General features: G+C 43.1%; 5 protein-coding genes across 9 annotated transcripts in view; 3 read left to right on the top strand and 2 right to left on the bottom strand.

The window, feature by feature from the left end:
• The window catches only part of LOC108021790 (AF4/FMR2 family member lilli), a 40,790-nt gene that overhangs the window by 411 nt on the left and 21,005 nt on the right, over positions 1-19,374 (top strand). Inside the window, exon 1 of one of the 3 annotated variants that reach the window (XM_070997469.1) lies at positions 14-147. The exons of 1 other annotated variant lie outside the window; for it this stretch is intronic. Coding sequence is in view for 1 of the 2 variants with exons in the window: in XM_036821151.3 (XP_036677046.2) it covers positions 18,124-18,438 (315 nt within the window). In the remaining variant the exon portion in view is untranslated. Of the gene's footprint in view, positions 1-13; positions 148-18,033; positions 18,439-19,374 lie in introns of those variants that run through there. One more of the 3 variants, XM_036821151.3, reaches the window with a different exon arrangement.
• Positions 3,646-8,292, bottom strand: LOC108004650 (putative ATP-dependent RNA helicase DHX57). The gene is made up of 6 exons (XM_017067600.4): positions 8,134-8,292; positions 7,273-8,057; positions 5,925-7,211; positions 4,894-5,855; positions 4,631-4,832; positions 3,646-4,564 (listed from the first exon to the last, which is right to left on the bottom strand). The coding sequence occupies exons 1-6, from the start codon at positions 8,199-8,201 to the stop codon at positions 3,999-4,001; spliced, it is 3,870 nt and encodes a 1,289-aa protein (XP_016923089.2). The 5' UTR covers positions 8,202-8,292; the 3' UTR covers positions 3,646-3,998.
• LOC118878374 (end-binding protein 1-like) lies at positions 8,977-9,822 on the bottom strand. The gene has a single exon (XM_036821119.2). It carries the CDS (start codon positions 9,820-9,822, stop codon positions 8,977-8,979), a length of 846 nt encoding a protein of 281 aa, XP_036677014.2.
• LOC118878373 (uncharacterized) lies at positions 10,395-11,129 on the top strand. Its single transcript, XM_036821118.2, has one exon. It carries the CDS (start codon positions 10,395-10,397, stop codon positions 11,127-11,129), a length of 735 nt encoding a protein of 244 aa, XP_036677013.2.
• Positions 12,035-15,511, top strand: LOC108004651 (dynein axonemal assembly factor 11). Of its 3 annotated transcripts, none has more exons than XM_017067602.4 (2): positions 12,035-12,184; positions 14,066-15,511. In XM_017067602.4, the coding sequence occupies exon 2, from the start codon at positions 14,075-14,077 to the stop codon at positions 15,251-15,253; it is 1,179 nt and encodes a 392-aa protein (XP_016923091.2). In that variant the 5' UTR covers positions 12,035-12,184; positions 14,066-14,074; the 3' UTR covers positions 15,254-15,511. The 3 variants fall into 3 exon arrangements, with proteins under 3 accessions (XP_016923091.2, XP_016923092.2, XP_070853573.1); XM_017067603.4 differs by lacking the exon at positions 12,035-12,184 and adding an exon at positions 12,601-12,755; XM_070997472.1 differs by lacking the exon at positions 12,035-12,184 and adding an exon at positions 13,147-13,312.

Below are 19,374 nucleotides of genomic sequence, written 5' to 3' on the forward strand. Positions count from 1 at the left end.
CAACTACGAAATTCGTTCAGCCCACTAAACGCCCCCAAGCCAACCAACCCCACCAAAAACACCCCCTCCCCCCAAAACCGATCGTCGCAAAAAAGAGATACTGTGTAGTAACCAACGGAACACGGGCCAAAACAGTGGAACAAATATGTAAGTATTACCCAGCACTGATATTTTAAGACTTCTCAAAATCTTTATAAAAATAATCTCATTTTAAGTTCGATGTTTCTGAAAAAGATATATGTATTTATGATCCCCTGATCTCAAAAAAAATATAAATTCTCCTTAAATTGATCCTTTAGGATCTGTACTACTGAGCTATCCAATGTGTTTATGAATGAATAAATATTAAAGTAAAAATCAATTATCGAATGTCATGTTGATAAAATTTCATAAATATTTCCTATGAACCATAAAATTTGACCTTGTCTTACCCATTTAATTTACGTCAAAACATCGATTTTGTACTTCCAAAAATAATATTATCTGCCGCAAAAAAAAGTTGGACTCATTGAGTTTTTCTCGTAATTGCCAATAAAACTGATTCGATGATAGCTTGAGGAAAAGTTCGAGCTAACGAAAATTCAGACTTTCAGGTCTTATAAGAATTCAAAAGAGATACATATATACGATTAAAAGAATCTTTCTAAATTATTATTTAAAATTTTACACTTCTTCTAAACAAATTGATGGACTATTGATCAGAGAACCAAAATATTCCTGGTACAAGGAAACACTGTGAGGAATTGATTTATAATATTTAACCAATTAAAGCTAAGGAAAAATCCGTGCAATAAATTTTTAGGTTTTTATGATTCACATAAAAAATGATTGTACTCTTTTATGATAGTTCGGAGAAGTCTTAAATCTAAGTAGCATAACATCGTTTACCTTATTGAGAGATGTATAGATCATAGACTCTATTCCTTATCGGTGTTGTATGGTTCTGAGTGAGCATCACTTATCTTGAGCCACTGTGTACTCGGTTTTGATCGTCAGCATGGCCACCGACCTTTTCAGAATACACGGAACATTGGCCAGATTCCCCAACCTAGAGTGGGCTAGAGTGGCACAAAACCTAACCCACGGCGCCACCGCCACAACCACGCCCACCAACGAACCGTCAAGCCCAGGAAACACACCTAAACGTGCGTTGTCAAAAAAATAAAAATAAAAAGACAAACAACCAAAGCGACCACAATCGCAACCAACGTAAATAATTTGTCTACGGATTTTAGTGCTTTACGACGGGCACTAGCCGAGCACAAACTTTAATCGTCAAACGGCAGACGAGCCACCCATTGGCCCCCCACACCCACCCACTGAACCACCGAACCACCTGGTAGCATTTTACCAAATATCATCCCACCTTGATCTTGGGAGCTTACACCAACTGATCCTGCCATCGTAAAAAGTATTCACTGTCAATGCCAATGTCAATATGAAGAGCCCTTGGCGTTGGGCATTGATGAGAAATGGAAATTTGAATTTTATAACCAATACCTATAGATATGACCAATTACACCGTTTTTCTTTATATACAAGGAATTTTCATAATCAGTAAAAAGTAAACTATAAGTATTTATAAAATATTATGATCTTAACTGTTCACTGAAGATTTCATCACAAATTCATAATAGGGTTCTGCTAAGATCTCGGTGATTCCTTGGTATATCCCTCAATCAACATTTTTAAATAAGCAATGATTCAGAAAAATAGATAATAGTAATTATGAATAATATCATGTATAATCTGTGGTGCAGAATAATTGAATTTTTCTGTTCCGAAAGTCCAGAAAGGACCTCGTGACCCACTGTGCATTTGAAATACCTGCAAATGGACGAGGGAACCGAATCGCATCGAATCGGAATCTAAGGGAACTCGAGAGGTGAGAGTCGTGTAAGTGCAACTCAGAACCGCTGACACTTGACGATCAGAGTTGAGTTATCGCCTCGTTTTTTGCTCACGCTCCATATTTTGTATTCTCCCCCGATCGATTGGGATTTTGCGACTGTGGAAGAGCAGTGAAAGCTCAAGAGAGCATGGAGATGGAGATAGCCGAAGCCCGGGGCATCGGATCGACTGGGGACAATGATAGTCTTGATAACAAATGCTTTGCGCTGGATAGGAGCAAGCGAATCTTCTCGGAAGTCTACTGAAAGCAGAACACTGGACGAAGAACAATTGGAGATTTCAGTGCCAGACCATTTTCAAATTAAGTCTGGATTGGAAATTGTGTATTAATCTGTGTACTGGAGAACTCAAGAAAAGTGTATCTAGTAGGTCTGCCATTTTGCCCATAGTGCGTCGATGCAGCCTAGCGGTCGTAAAAAGCACAACTCACGATCATCGGAGATCTATAGTTCTCAGAGCAAAAAGTAGAGTAGACTCCTAGAATTTTTTTTTAAATGTAAACTCACATACACTTTGTATAAAATAAAATCTTATGTATACACAAGTTTGACATTAATTGCCTGATATATAAATGTCATGATATTTCTAAAGATAATCCAGAAAATAAAAAAGTATTCTTGGTCATATGTCTTTTCTTTAGTTTTTGTAAAATAGTTTTCAATACTTATTAATGTCTACATACATATTTATAATCGAATTGTATGTCTATATATTACAAATTATTAAATATATATATATTTAATGAGGGCGATTGCTTGTTCTTCCCACGTCATTGATCGTGTTTGACCAACTGCCCCCTCCCCTGCGATGGGAGGGAACCCCCCAACAGATGGGTTTGCTCCTCAAATCAGAGCTGAGCAAATACCACTCGCCGAGGTGCTAAAATATCCCATTTGTACTCGATCAGTGGAGCCTTTAATTGGAAAGATAAGCTTCTGCGAAAAGTGCGATTTTTCGTTAAACAGAGATCCAGAGTGGGCCAAAACGAAAGAGAGAAACCGCTCAAGGCCTCGAATATTGGGCTGAGTCGGAATAGCGGACACCTATTTAAATTGGCAACTGATTCATACGGTGCATTAGCCAGTGTTGATAAGCATAATTAATTAATTACGCTGCAAGTACCGAGTGCTAGTCAGCTTTGATGTATCGATGGAACCGCCCCAGTCTTTCGCCTGTCATCGCAAAGTGGCCGCCACAAATCCAAGTGTATTTAAATAAATGCAAACGAATTGTAATTGATGGGACACCAGCCCCCGGGCCTCTAGAAATGTCTTGGATCCCGCCGGTTGGAACGTGGACAACTCAACATACATAAATGATCGATTCGCAGTTGACATTTGGTGATGATTTAGGCGCCCTTCCGGTTGGTTTAATCAATCATCCATGAGATTGATGGATAATGTGAAGAAATTCCTTCAAGAAACGGAGATGATCATGTTTATAAGGAAAATATATCAGCCAAAACTCGACGAACTTCAAGAAGAAAACTTGGCCAACAGAAACTAAATATCTGTAACTGACTTTGTATTTAATAGTATCTATAGCTATTTTTTAAATGGTTCAACAGTTCTTTACTGATTAAGTGATATTTACTATTTGATTAGTATTAGTCATAATATAGATATTTTATATTTATTTTTTTTAAATCAATCAATCAATCAGATCTTCATCAGGCAAACATACGAGCACCAAATTGATTGATTACGAATGAAATCAAGGCTTTACAAGACATGGTTCAAATAATGATCGTTTATTAAACTCGATAAACCAGTACTTGCGGTTGGGAGGTAATCGTAAAATAATATTGATCTATTACAAAGAGTACATGAGTTTTTTAACTAGACAAAAAAACAAGATTTAATGATGAGGCAGTTAGCGATGAATATCATTTTGAACTAGGAACCTTTTCGCAGAATCCACTTCTCTATTTCCCATTGAATAAACTCTAAAAAGCGTGGTTTAAAGCCATCAATTCGGTGATTCGTTATTGGTCTCGTTTGGCGTATATTACAGGTATTTTAAATATCGGCTACAACTGCTATTACACAAAATGTACAAGCGATTTGGATAGTTGTGAAATTAGGGTCTCAGCTATTTTTACTGATCAAGTGGACGATGTTGCCGATCATCCGGCAGCCGTTTTTGTGGTGCAGCAGGTTAAGGCACGGATCGCGAATCTTCTCCTCTAGCAGCTTGATCATCTCCGATCGCAGGCACTGCACCATCTCGGCGGTCTCAAGGTCGTGAGCCTTCAGTATAATCCAGCCGCTCTCCAGCAAGAACAGGAAGTCCCCGTCGTGCAGCTCCACCTTAAAATCGCTGCCGGCAAACAGGACCATGGCGATGAGTGGCAGCATCGAGCAGTCCCGGATGTAGATGGCGCTGGTGCGCACCTTCTCCTGATAGACAAGGAAGGGCGCCTGGAAGACGGCCACATGCGAGTTGACTGACGACGGGTGAATCTTTACATAGCCATCGCCGCGCGTTTTGAAGCGCAGATCCTGGTGGCTCGGCTCGCGTGGCACAGCACCGCCAGCCGTCTGGACGTAGACGCGCTCCGGCGTCATTATCTTCACGATGTTCGGATAGAGGGCGGCGCAGAGGAGCGAGGTCAGCAGCCTGTTGTTTTCGCCGTTGTGATTTTGCTCCACACCTGCAGGAAATTGAATTTCGTATTATATTGTAGGTTCGAAAGGAAAAGCTGAGCTGAGAAGCATACCTGTTAGTGTGAGAATATTGTCGCAGGCATTCTTGCGCCTTCGCGGCACATTGATGGGCACAAAGCCAATGGAAACGAGTAGCTCCAGGTACTGGTACTTGAGGTCGGCTATCGTCTCAAGCGTGTTCAGCGACAAAAAGTGCTCACTGGCATAGTTCCTGCTGGCTGCATAGTTACCCCTACGCGCCACATCCAGCCATTTCTTTGGGATAAGAAATCAAAGAGTATAAGAGTTGCTTTTTCTTTAGGAAACTTTAACTTACCCTGTACGCATTCAGCACGGTGAGGTGATCGCTGTTGCCCAGGGCAAACATCCTTTTGCACTTGTCCGCCTCCGTGCGCTTGCTCATGGGACTTACGAACGGCGACTTGTTGCTCAGGCAGGCGGCGATGGTCAGCACGCTGTCCAGGCACTGGAAGATTGCCCCGTACAGCATCAGCTTGCCGATGCGCACGTCCACAGGCAGGGCGGCGAGATGGTGACCCAGCGGCGTCAACTGGTCCTCCGCATCGAGAGCTCCCACATCCCTCAAACGTGTCAGCGCGCCCAAAACACTATCCTCTGTGGGTGCCTCCAGTGTCTCCAGAAGAACCGAGAGCGTGTTGCGCGAGGCGAACGTCTGCAAGGTCTTGATGCGCAAAACAATCTGCTCGAGCGGCACACGCTGAATTTCCGGCACCGGCTGGCCCAGGATGTGGTGGTTGTAGCGGTAACTGGTGTACAGGTGAATGCACACTCCCGGCATCACACGACCGGCACGACCCTTGCGCTGCTTGGCATTGGCACGGGAGACCCACACCAGGTCCAGTGATTCCATGTTGCGGTTTGAGTCGAAGCACTTCTCCTTCATCAGGCCACAGTCCACCACAAAGACACAATCGTCGATGGTCACCGAGGTCTCGGCGATGTTTGTGCTTAGCACGATCTTCCTTTTTCCGGGTGGCGCCTTCTTAAATACCAGCGCCTGATCCTCGCCAGAGAGAGCAGAGTGCAAGGGAACCAGGATGAATTTGCCGGCACGTGGCGAGAAGAGGGCATTATCCATCAAAGAATCATGCACGGTTTGGATCTCCCCAAAGCCGGGAAGAAAAATGAGTATAGTTCCCTCGCGCGGCCAATCGTGGGAGCCTTCAACGATGTATTTAAGTACGGATTCGATCAGTTCCGGATTGATGGTCATGGGCTCCATCAGGTAAATACTCTTGCACGTGGGCTTGCTGTATTCTAAAAATGATAACAGAAGAAAATGTTAAGCTGTTGCTAAGCCAACGGAAGGCCCATTCAGCCACTTACCCGCATAACGCTGATAGATCTCGGCTAGAGTTAGTTTTTCATCCTTGATCTTCTTTCCCGGCGCCTGCCCGGAAGCCTGGACATCGGCGTACTCCAGCTCACGCTCCAGGACGTCTTGCTCGTGCTTCTTCAGCTTACGGCAGTACTTGGTGTCATACTCCATGACGAAATCGCTCATCTCCATAATATCCTCCAGGAAGAGCTGCTGAACGGGGAAAGTGCGCCCAGGAATGTCCAGCACAGGAGCTCCAGCAAAGTAATCCGAAAAGAGAGTGGCATTTAGAGTGGCCGACATGAGGATAACTTTGAGATCCTTGCGTTCTTGCAGCAAATTCTTCAAGATGAGCAGCAAGAAGTCAGATTCCTCGGAACGTTCGTGAACTTCGTCCACTATGACATGGGTGACGCTGCCCAGCAGCGGGTCGGAGGCCAAGCGGCGCAACAGGATGCCCGTGGTGCAGAAGCTGAGGCGCGTGCTTTGCGACACCTTGTTCTCCAGCCGTATCTGGTAGCCCACCAGCTGACCAATGCGATCCAGCCGCTCGGCAGCCACACGCTCCGCCACTCCGATGGCCGAAAGACGTCGTGGCTGCGTACAGATGATTTCCACGTGCGGCAAGTTCTCCTTCGGCGACAGTTGGAGGGAGCGGAAAAACCAGTTGTCTAGGATGAACTGCGGCACTTGGGTACTCTTACCGCAACCCGTTTCACCAGATATGACCACCACAGGCGAACTTTCAATTAGCGCCAGTATACGTTCAATTTCGGCGAACGCTGGCAGCTGTTTCCGGCCATCAATGACCTTCTGGTAGCGCTCCTCCTTCCGCCGCTCCACGAACTGCTGCAGCAGGCGACGATTCTCCCGGCTCTGCGCCTCCACATTCCGCTGATGGCCTCCTTCATTTCGCGACGTTTGCCCGCGGGCGTAATGCGTTGGTTTCGGCGCCTGCTGATCCAAACCGTTCTGATCGGCGCCACCGCCCTCTGGTTCGTCGTGGAATATTGAGCGCTTGGGCGAGGGAAAAGGCGACGTGTCAAGACGACCAGACAGCTGTTCATTGGACTGCAACAGGTCGCATATGCTGTAGACACACGGAATGCCATCGCGGCAGATCTCTCTAGCTTCTCTGTACAGGTGGCGGGCGTAGCGAAGACGCAGCTCGTGCGGGATGTCGTGGCAGGTGGTTTTCAGGTAGACAAAGGGTGCCTCATATGGATAGCGGCTGCCCGGCGGGAAGCGCACCTCCACATGGAACCACAACTCGTTGTCGTTCTCGTCAACGCTTTCTGGAAGCAGAGATTCGCTTAGCACAAAATATAAGAAGCTAATACGGCACAGACCACTCACCCTTCTTGGCAATGTCCGCTTCCGTGGGCTGCGGTGGCAGGTGGGCGAACCGACACTTGGGGCCGAACTTGCAGGTGCCGTCGCGGTCGAAGTTACGACACCGCTGCGGTGCCTTCTTCTTCTTGTCTAGCGCTGCCTGGGCAGCGGCAGCAGCAGCGGCCAGGACCGCCTCCCTGGCCTTCCGCACCTCCGAGGGACTGTGGGCAAGCAAGTGATCGATGCGGAACTTGAGGTTCCACACCCGATTCGCCTCGCGCTCCTCGTACGCCTTATCGTAGATGGACTCCAGGGCCTCCTTTTCTTCGGCGCGCATGTCCAGCAGTTCCTGCTCGCCGGGTGGCTCAAGGGTCAGCTGATCCTTCTCGGGAATCCTCATGTAGCGTCGGTAGAGCAGCAACAGGGCGGCCTCCGTATCACCGGAGCAGTGCTCATAGGCCTCCAAGCAGTGGACAGCCTGGAAGCCATAGTTCTCCAGCTTGGCCAGGGCATAGCGACGCAGGCGATCCCCATCGCTATCGTTGCCGCTACGCGAGGAGCTCACGCCCTGCACGCTCTGGACGACCAGGGTGCCGCGATCCTGCCAGTATGAGTGCTTTACACCGTGGCCGCCGCGTCCGCGGTCCTTGTACTTGCTGATGTCGTCCAGCTGGAAGTCGGGCCCATGGATCTGGCGCAGCGTGTCCATGGTCATCTGGCGGGACTCGTCATTTAGCCGGAGGACGTGCAGCTCCGTTTTCCGCGACTTGTTGTCGGCCGCCTGTGATTTCGGCACCGTGGGCACGTTGCTTTTTTTGGCGAGGAGAGGATTTCGAAAGTCAGTCGGATGTGGACATCTTCGGGGCTGACCAAGGGCATACTCACGTGGTGCGGATGTCGCTGGGGCTGCGCAGGAAGCAGTCCTCCATGTGCTGTCGCGATGATTCGTCCATGGCCACGGAAAATGGCAAACGTAAATCAGGTAAATTTCACAACAAACGCCTAACAGTGCTGGCAGGTTGCCAGTGGCAACTCTGGCTATCCAAAGACAGATATTCTTAATATTAAAATAGCTAGATTTTATTTTTTGCCAAGTATATAGATAATTTGACAAAAACAGCAAACATTAAAATTTATATTACTTGTTAAAATGTAAGTAACATATTTGAAACATGAAAGCAATCAAAGAATATGAGCAAATCAGTTAAGATATGCAAAGGTGAGAAACCCAAAAACCCTTTTTTCACAACATCAAACCTGGCTATAAAGTAGCTGATTGTACTACTCAAACGCCAAATCTAGCGCTGATGTGACCGGACGCCAATTGAACGTTAACGGTGGAGAACTTGGATAACCGCGAAATTATCGATAGATAATCGCAATCAATCACTTTCAATCCGGTTGTCATTTTGCTATAATATTGGTAAAACATTGAATATATTACATTTTTAACTTAAGAAAATGAATTTTGTTCCTTTTTTCAAAGCAGTTGGCTAATACTGTAGAACTGGAAGAAATAATGACAAAACCATCAAATACCTTTACCAACCAATTGATCAGGCAACCTTTTACAAATATTTTGAGTTAATTACTATTCCCAATTAGTAGCATAGTCATCCCTTTATTTAAACTCAGTTTTAAATGTTAATGTAAGAGGGTTTCCAGCGTTCCTCTCCTTTAGAATGGTCCAGAAGGGTTTTCTTTGTAGAATATTTAGGATTTTATCCCCTAGAGTTTGGCATAGCTTTTAGAACTCAGACGGCGACTATGGTCCTTATTTTCAGCCTGAATCAAGCCCGCGATCTTGTAGTCCTCGTTGCTATTCTCCAGATCCTCTGCGACCTTGATGTCCTCCATGTCCATGTCATAGGCGCCCTCAAGGCGCTCGATGTCCTCAACGTCCTCGACGCGTTCGACGCCCTCGTTGTCCTCTTCGTCTTCGATGTCCTCCATGTCCATGTCCTCGTCGTCCTTAAGATCCATGTCGTCCCTATTGTCCTTGGTGTTCTCAACGCGCTGGCTGTCTATGAAGTCCTTGAGGTCCAAGACGTCCTTGATGTCCTCATAGTCCACGATGTTCATGCCAGCGAAAGCCAGCTCTACAGGATTCTGGGCATCCGTTCCACGCGAAACAAAGGACGGTGGAGCCAGGGAAAAACTTTGGTAGTTCCGGGCGGCCAGCGGATCGTAGCTCAGTCTGCGATTGCGATTCTTGGTGGTCAGCAGCTTGAAGTACTTGTAGAAATTTGCGGCAAACCTCAGGTTGGCCTCGAAGTCGCACCAAACGAGCTTTTCGACTGGAATCTCTATTGGTATTTGCAGAACATGAAGGCAGTCCTGCAATATTGCGAAGTTCTTCCTGAAGTCGGTTATAGCGTTTGTCGCGAAAATCACCTCCTTCAGTGGCACGACATTTTCGAAAATCAGGTCCAAAAGCTGGCAGTAAATCGCGCCAGAGCACAGTTCCTCGATGCACTGGATGTCAGTCTTCAGGGTCTCGTTGACCCATTTGCGTATTGTGGCCGAGATTTGCATCAAGGCCTTCTCCTTCGCGGATAACTCGATGTTCTCCATGGTTGGTTCGACAATTTCCGATATCTAATTACTTTGTATATCAAATTTATATATTGAACAGTTGCAAAACGTATCGAAAATGTATCTAAAAACCAGAAGAATATTTCTGTTTGTACTTTTTTGTCTGCCCTCAACTGAGTAAAGTAAAAGAATGAACAAATTGGAATCCTTTCCGTGCAAGGTTTTGATTTCCTTTTCACACGCCTACTTTGTGAGGGATTTTTGATAAATTTTGATTTTTATGAAATGTGTAAACACTTTCATCATCGTAGGCTATTGTAAGGTTAGGTTGCCTACTTTGTCAGGATTTCTAACCTAACTTTACAAATGCCTACTATAAATGTGCTTATACTTTTTTTCTAATAGTCACATTTTTTCAAAAAACCCTGACAAAGTAGGCGTGCGAAAAGGAAATCAGAACCTAATACCGAACAGATTCCAATTTGTTCATTCTCATACTTTACTCACTTCGGTGCGCACACAAAAGCAAACACTAATATTCTTTTGAATTTTAGTAATATTTTGAAATTTGATTTACTAAGTAATATACATCGAAAATTGTCGAACCAACAATGGAGAACATCGAGTTAACCGCCAAGGAGAGAGCCCTTATGCAAATCTCTGCTACAATACGCAAGTGGGTCAATGAGACCCTAGAGACCGACATCCAGTGCATCGAGGAACTGTGCTCTGGCGCGATCTACTGCCAGCTTTTGGACCGGGTTTACGAAAATCTCGTGCCACTGAAGATTGTGATTTTTGCGACGAACGCTATAACCGACTTCAGGAAGAACTTCGCGTTGTTGCAGTTATGCCTCTTTGATACGGAGATGTCGATTGATGTTCCAATCGAAGACCTCGTTTGGTGCGACTTCGAGGCCAACCTAAAGTTTGCCGCGACCTTCTACAAGTACTTCAAGCTGGTGACCACCAGAAATCCGAATTGCAGGAAGAGCTACGATCCACTGGCCGCCAGGAACTACCAAAGATTCTCGCTCGCACCACCGACATTTGTTTCGCGTGGCACCGATGCCCAGAATCTCGTCGAGCTGGCTTTCGCTGGCATTAAGAACATCGTGGACTATGATGAAATCAAGGACGTCTTGGACCTCAAGGACTACATGGACAGCAAGCGAGTTCAGGAGATAAAGGACATAAAGGACGTCGAGGGAGTCGATGACATGGACATGAAGGACGTGGACGATCTGGAGGATAGCAACGAGGACCACAAGATCAAGGACTCGATCCGTGTTGAACCGAAGGACTATGGTCGCCGTCTAAATTCTGAAAGCTACGTCATACTCTAGGGGAAAAAAATTCATTTCCCACAAAAAAAAACCTTTCGGACTATTTAAAACCCTTTCGGCCACAGTTGCGGTCTTGTATTTTCAATTGTATCCGTCAATTACAAACCGATAACTTTAAATAAACGATTTTAAATGGGGGAATGGCTATGATACTAATTGGGAATAGTATTTATCTGAAATCATTTTTAATAAGTTATCTTACTATTGGTTCCATTAGGAATAAATGTGACTTAAAACCAGAAGAATTTTTCTGTTTTTACTTTTGTGTACTGACTTCCTCTTCGGTCGCCTATGTACGGTTTTTTTGAAAAATTGCGATAAAATAAACTAGTGCATTACCACGTTAAGTGTTGTTTTTGTTTGATTAACTATTTGGGGGTGTCACGGAAATCGTGCAGCGCTGATCTGGTCTGAAATTTATGTTAAGGATTTTACAGGTCAGCTACAAATTTTGACTTAAAATTGCATCCATTAGATTATTCGTTCTATTTTGGTCAGGTGTTTGTAAATCAAAAAACCGGAGTAATTTAAATTTTGAATCAAAATTTCGAGACCTTTAAGAGGTCCTGGAAGTCTTTCGGAGCCGAATTTCCCAAAATCCTTTTTTAGTGCAAAACTCCTCCATAACACGGTCCAAACACAAATTTTTCCATATACAATTTTAGCTCCATGACGGAAATCGATTACTGTTTTATAGAAATTAGGATCAGAAACATTTTTATCATAGTAGGCAATCGTAAATTAAGGTTGTGATTTTTGTTTTGTAAGCCTACTATGTCAGAATTTCTGAAAAACGATGATTTTCTAAAAAAAATATAAGAAAAACTTTGAGCATAGTAGGCCTGGCGAAATACGGTTAATGTGCCTCGGGGTCCGGGGATATATCGTCATTAAGTTTCTAACACTCTAAGTGAGCACCTCGGAATCTCCACTAAATTTTTTTCGTTTATTTCGGACTATTTTTTTTGTATTCCGATTTGTAAGAAATTGTCGCGAGATAACTTAGTAAATTTCGGTTTCAGTTTTTTTTTTTCACCAAAACATTACTGTGAGAGGTTGGTACTCCGGCGTACGGTAGCGCCTAGTAAAATAAGGCCGAAGGGGTATACAAAAGAAAATCACAGGGTTGTATTAAACAGGGCGTTATATTACCGGGTGTTATTTCACTGTGCGTTATTTTATCGGGCGTTATTTCACTGTGCGCTATTTTCTGGTGTTCAAGTTTGCTGATACCCATAATGTGTACCATCTCTTCATCGCCAGATCATCGAGATGGTAAACCGACATTTTAATCATAGTAGGCAATCGTAAATTAAGGTTGTGATTTTTGTTTTGCAAGCCTACTATGTCAAAATTTCTGAAAAACGATGATTTTCTAAAAAAAATATAAGAAAAACTTTGAGCATAGTAGGCCTGGCGAAATACGGTTAATGTGCCTCGGGGTCCGGGGATATATCGTCAGTAAGTTCCTAATACTCTAAGTGAGCACGTCGGAATCTCCACTAAATTTTTTTCGTTTATTTCGGTGTATTTTTTTTGTATTCCGATTTGTAAGAAATTGTCGCGAGATAACTTAGTAAATTTCGGTTTCCTTTTTTTTTTTTCACCAAAATATTACTGTGAAAGGTGGGTACTCTGGCGTACGGTAGCGCCCAGTGAAATAAGGCCGAAGGGGTATACAAAAGAAAATCACAGGGTTGTATTAAACAGGGCGTTTTATTACCAGGCGTTATTTCATCGGGTGTTATTTCACTGTGCGTTATTTTATCGGGCGTTATTTCACTGTGCGCTATTTTCTGGTGTTCAAGTTTGCTGATACCCATAATAGAAATTAGGATAAGAAACATTTTTATCATAGTAGACAATTGTAAATTAAGGTTGTGATTTTTGTTTTGCAAGCCTACTATGTCAGAATTTCTGAAAAACGATGATTTTCTAAAAAAAATATAAGAAACTTTGAGCATAGTAGGCTTGGCGAAATACGGTTAATGTGCCTCGGGGTCCGGGGATATATCGTCATTAAGTTTCTAACACTCTAAGTGAGCACCTCGGAATCTCCACTAAATTTTTTTCGTTTATTTCGGTGTATTTTTTTTGTATTCCGATTTGTAAGAAATTGTCGCGATATAACTTAGTAAATTTCGGTTTCCTTTTTTTTTTTCACCAAAACATTACTGTGAAAGGTGGGTACTCTGGCGTACGGTAGCGCCTAGTGAAATAAGGCCGAAGGGGTATACAAAAGAAAATCACAGGGTTGTATTAAACAGGGCGTTATATTACCGGGTGTTATTTCACTGTGCGTTATTTTATCGGGCGTTATTTCACTGTGCGCTATTTTCTGGTGTTCAAGTTTGCTGATACCCATAATAGAAATTAGGATCAGAAACATTTTTATCATAGTAGGCAATTGTAAATTAAGGTTGTGATTTTTGTTTTGCAAGCCTACTATGTCAAAATTTCTGAAAAACGATGATTTCCTAAAAAAAATATAAGAAAAACTTTGAGCATAGTAGGCCTGGCGAAATACGGTTAATGTGCCTCGGGGTCCGGGGATATATCGTCAGTAAGTTCCTAATACTCTAAGTGAGCACCTCGGAATCTCCACTAAATTTTTTTCGTTTATTTCGGTGTTTTTTTTTTTGTATTCCGATTTGTAAGAAATTGTCGCGAGATAACTTAGTAAATTTCGGTTTTCGTTTTTTTTTTTTGTGAGAGGTGGGTACTCCGGCGTACGGTAGCGCCCAGTGATATAAGGCCGAAGGGGTATACAAAAGAAAATCACAGGGTTGTATTAAACAGGGCGTTATATTACCAGGCGTTATTTCATCGGGTGTTATTTCACTGCGTTATTTTATCGGGCGTTATTTCACTGTGCGCTGTTTTCTGGTGTTCAAGTTTGCTGATACCCATAATGTGTACCATCTCTTCATCGCCAGATCATCGAGATGGTAAACCGACTGACGCAGCAACTGGTGGAGGCCAAGTCCAAGTGCTCAGACTACCGCAAGGTCGTGAAGTTGAATGCCTGGGGCGGCGAGCTGGAGGACATTACCATCTGTCTCCGCATGCCGCTCTTGGAGGTCCTTGCACTGAGTGTTAACAAGATCAATACCCTGAGTAGTCTGCAGAATTGCCACAAGTTGAAGGAGCTGTATCTGCGCAAGAACGAGATTCCGAGCTTCGAGGAGCTTAACTATTTGTCCAATGCTCGTTCTTTGACTTCCCTGTGGTTGGATGACAATCCATGCGCCCTGGCCGCCGGCTCCAATTATCGTGCCTGTGTGCTCCGCAAGTTGCCGAATCTAAAGACGCTGGACAACGTGGATGTCAGCGAGCAGGAACGCCAGGCCGCCTTGAACCAAGAGTACTACCCGGCTCCAAAGAGTGCCATCAGTTCGCCGGCTAATGAGGTGGGAGCCGGTAAGGCGGGCTCGGGCTCTGGCTCGCCATCCAGCTCCGGCTCCACTGCCTGTCGCGAGCGTATCGAACGGGAGATGGAACTGGAGCGCCAGGATGTGGAGCGCCGCAGGGAGCACCAGCGGGAACAGCAGGAGCAGCGCCAGCAGCGCCAGCAGTTGCAGGAGTTGGCCAAACCAAATCGCAGTGCCGGCGGAGATGCTGCCGAATTGGAGGGAGGAGCCCGTCTTTCGAGGATGCCATCGGTGCCACGTCCAAGTGCCGCAAGTGATAACATGCGCATGGCGCCCAACTTTCAGCAGGATCATCAGGGTCGCCTGGGACACCAGGGACACTTGGGCCACCAGGGACGGTTGACTTCGCAGGCTGCTGGCCAGGGCTACCGGACGAACTCCAACTCTGCCCATGGTCGTATGGATCCCATGGATGCCAGGCGCCGTGATCTCGTCGATAATATGGCCAATGGAGGTGGGGTGGCCAGTGTATCGCCACAGTCGCCGGTGGCCTCGAGCTCCTATTATGTCGGAAATGTCGGAAATGCCGGAAATGTCGGAAATGCCGGGAACGCCGAGGAGCGACGCTACCGCCAGAATGGCAATCTGCTCTCGGCCACCCTGTGCCTCATCCGCGAAATGGACGCACCCACTCTGGAGGCCCTCAGCCGTGCCATTCGTGATCAAGTGACCAGCCAGACGATGAACTACTAACTTTGCTCATCACTGGCTGTTAGTTCGTTTACATTTTGAATATTTTCCAAATTCGTTCGGTGTTTAGAAGTCGACGCACCTTCATTTCGGATCATACGGAACCATTGGACTTTTCCTATAGGGTGAGACGCACAAGGAACGACGTCCCCCTGATAGCCTAAATACCAAGAGAGATTCCTATAAGACGTGCGACTTTTTTGGACCTCTAGTACGAGTTTGTACGATTTAATAATGATAATAAAAGACTGTCATCTTAAATGGTTAAGTGTTTAAACTTAGGGATCTAAGTAGGGAAAATTACCTAGTGTTTTATAAAAACTTACGATTGATTTCAATGAACCAGATACCGAACATTATTTGACTTTGACTTTATAATTAAGTTATAAATTAAGTATTAATTTTATACAAATTTTCTTTATATTTTTATATTTCTTGCTTATTACAATCAAAATGTAATCTAAATCTAATAGAATTTCTAACAAAAATCTCCATACAATACGAGTATGTGCTGAAATGGAACTAACTAGGCTAAGTTTTTCATATCCTAAGTCTTATTCATCATACCAATTTATTAAGTAAACTATGATAACACTTATTTCTAATTGTTTAATGTATTTATATATCCCTATATTCTATTGTTTATTAAAATTTCGATTTAAAGATAGTTTGTGGGGATCTTTCAGTAAAATTTCTAATGTCAAATACCATCTAATAAATAAAACCATGTAAGCCAGTGGCAACTCATTAGGAAATCCTTCGAATGTGCCCGTCATTTGTCTCGTTAATCACTGTCGCAAGATGAGCTCGTGGCGTCTTTGGCCAGATGAGTTTTGTTTTGCAACTACCAGGAAATCTCTGGCCGCGATCATGATAGAGATATGGCCACCAGGTAAACACTGCGACTTTTCCGGCTTACAACAAAGGGCAGTCGTAAATAGAGTTACATGCCACATAGGAATAGGAATGGCAACTCTGCATGGGTCCGATGTTGGTTTGTTTGTTTGATTTTCGTTTGTTTTTTGTCACCGACACCAGGCGACATGTGAGCCCGGAAAAAGATAGGGAAACAGACACCTCGTCTTCTCCTTCTGCCCTCCGTCTCGAACAATTAAAAGCCAGTTAGGTGAATTTCTCGGGCAGCGGGCTAAGACGAATACACTGGAAAATGTTAAGGCATTAGCACTTTATTTTAATTTAATTTATAGAAAATATATTTTTTTTTAAGTATATGAAAAGCATAATTAAAATCAACACAATATGAATTTGTATAACTAAATTTTATTTCACCAAAAAGTGGTTTAAATGGGCTTGGATTTCCTAAAAATGTTTTTGAACTTTTGAAAACCTAACTATTTTTAAGAGAAATGTTTTAAATCCTGATTATAAAGTCTGGGACTAATCGAATAAAAAATATTTTTTTCTTGACAGGTAGGATTTTATATTATGTCAGAATTTCGAAACCTTTTACCTTTTACCCAACTAATTTAATAAATCGTAAAGCAGACTTTTATATTATATTTTCTTACTGTAAGTATTTCTATCTTTCGGTTTTTTCCAGTGTTCATTTGGTTTTGAAGTTTGGTTTAAACATTGTAAGCGATTTCCTTCTAATGACAATTCTAACATCTAAATTTTTTCGTTTGCCGGCTACATTTTTATGGCCTCCATTTAAGGGGAACTCACTTAATGATCTCGTTTCGCTCGGGCTATATTTTTCACTTAGTCGCTTTGAAGTGCGCCAAAAGTGAGCGAGTTCAGCGAATTTTGTGAACCGTGTTTCGGAAATGGTTAATGTACCTCTGCCTTTTATGTATAAACATTTACTATTGCACTAAAGCGTTGGGAATAAATAATAATGGTAGGTGTTAATATATAAAAATAAAAATTAAATGAGCTAATCTCTAATTTTTACCGCGTGCTGATATAATAGCTCCATATCTTTTATCAATCTTTATATCTTTTATTTAATGCCTTATTATTTTTTTATTTAACTTCGGAAGTTACCTTTTATATTTTTACCATAATATGGCTAGCCATTATATACAAATTATTGGCAATTATTTATTTATTCTCTGGTAATCTTATTTTGCATACTATGTGTCCAGTCTAAACGGAACTTGCAAAAAATATGAAAATGTTATTTTATTAGGTTTTTAACAGGGATAGATGGGAAGTTAATTTTCTAAACTATCAATTCAGTTAACATAGTTAAAGTTCTTACAAATAATACATGTATTGCATATACATATGTAGAAATGTTATAAAAATCCATGAAATTCATTAAGCGTTGTAGTCGCTACTTTAAATACAAATTCTCTTTTAATTTTTTCCAGATTTTTCATCATTTTCACCCAGAATTACCATTTCCTAAGCAGCGGAATTAACATGGGTAGAAATCTTGAGCATTGCAACTATAATTGCCAAGTCAGTCGCATTTTTAAAGACACGATGTTCCCGCCGATTGACCCCCACTTATAATGCCGAGTCACGCACATGGCGACGTTGGTACCAAAGACATTGAACCTTGAGACATGAAAAGCCCGGGTCGAGGGGAAATCTTTTCGCACATACGCTTAAAATCGCATTCGAATTATGCGCATACTTGAGGGCTTATGAAAATGTCAGATGGCAAGTGGAAAATGCAGCGGCCCAAAATGAAAATTAGTCAACTTAAAGACGGCAATTTGGCATCGGATCTGCGCAACTTCCAGCGAATGCAATGGGGGAGTTGTAGGTATACCACATATACATATAGAGATGGTATATAAGATGGTGTTTTCTGGGCCTGGGAGATTTGGCGACTCGGAGACAGCGACGACCTTTAATGGCGGCATTGTGTGCTAAACAGCCACGGAGTTTCCAGCTCCAAAATGGGAGATTTCTGGGTATATAAAAAAAAACCGAAGAAGAAGAAGCCTCCGACGCGTTGGCGGTGGCAATTTCTCACGCTCAGCAAACGTTCCATTGTTCCCACAATTTTCCATTCATACAGTTTGCTCGCGATCTGCTCCTACTTAGTAATAAGTTTTGCCCGGTATAAGAAAAACATACGCCCCATACCCCAGAAGAAACCCTCTCTCTTTGGGCTGTCATCGTCATCATCATCGGAGCCTATAGCTATAGCCATGAACATCACATCACATCACCGTCCTCTTTGCCGGGGTAATGAGTCGGTTTTATATGGGGTTAGTAAGTACGTGGAACTCTTTCCTATATACTCACGTCTGCATGTACAGCGGGCACTTGCTTGTGGCCACTTGCAACGCGATCCCATGAAAAGATCCAAATCGGATCACTTGATGGTCGATTGTCTGGCTGACACCCCGTGTAAAACCTCTTCTGAGTTGGCTATGGAAATTTAATTAAGAGTCTGGGACTCATTGCAGACGCTACGATAATACTTCCAAATGGGCAATAAGAATTTACGTCTTTCATGCGATTAAAAATGTAAGAATAGTACTAACAAGGGGACTAAAAGCGCATTTGAATTCAATATGATGATCATACCTACCAGAATACCATTAGATTTTTTTTAGAATTTCTCTTATGTCATAAGAAAATAACCAAAGATTTTCTCGTAAAAGCTTATAGGGTATAGGGTATATATACAATCCAACATTTTTAATGCTTGGTTAATGGAGGGCTTTATGAATTTTACTAAATATTCAATGTTACTGTTCCTATCGTGTTCATTGAAGACCTAGTTACACTACAAAGTTCCGTAAAAATTTCTTTAATTGGTATGCGGTAAAGCTTATTAACCCAGATCATATCGCATTATCGTGACTGAGTTCTGTTAACACAAAGAAAACGAGTCTATCTCACGATATTCACACACGGTGACACATTTATAAGTGTTGGTATCATTAACGTCACACGAGTATGCAGACGTGAAAATGTCTAATCACTTTCATTACGATCACGATCATCTGAATCTCCACTTCCTAAGTTTATGACATGAGCACGTCTGCTCGCTTTGGGTCCAAGCAATCGCAATAAGCCGTCAAGAAGTGTTGTCCAACTTACTTACGGCCATAAAAAAAACTCGGTCCCAGTGCGTAATCCGTAATGTTTGCTCCCTTCTCTGGGCCCGGTCAACTAACATGCGATCTGTCCCCGTA

Source organism: Drosophila suzukii, chromosome X, assembly GCF_043229965.1.
Source record: "Drosophila suzukii chromosome X, CBGP_Dsuzu_IsoJpt1.0, whole genome shotgun sequence".
Taxonomy (NCBI): Eukaryota; Metazoa; Arthropoda; class Insecta; order Diptera; family Drosophilidae; genus Drosophila; species Drosophila suzukii.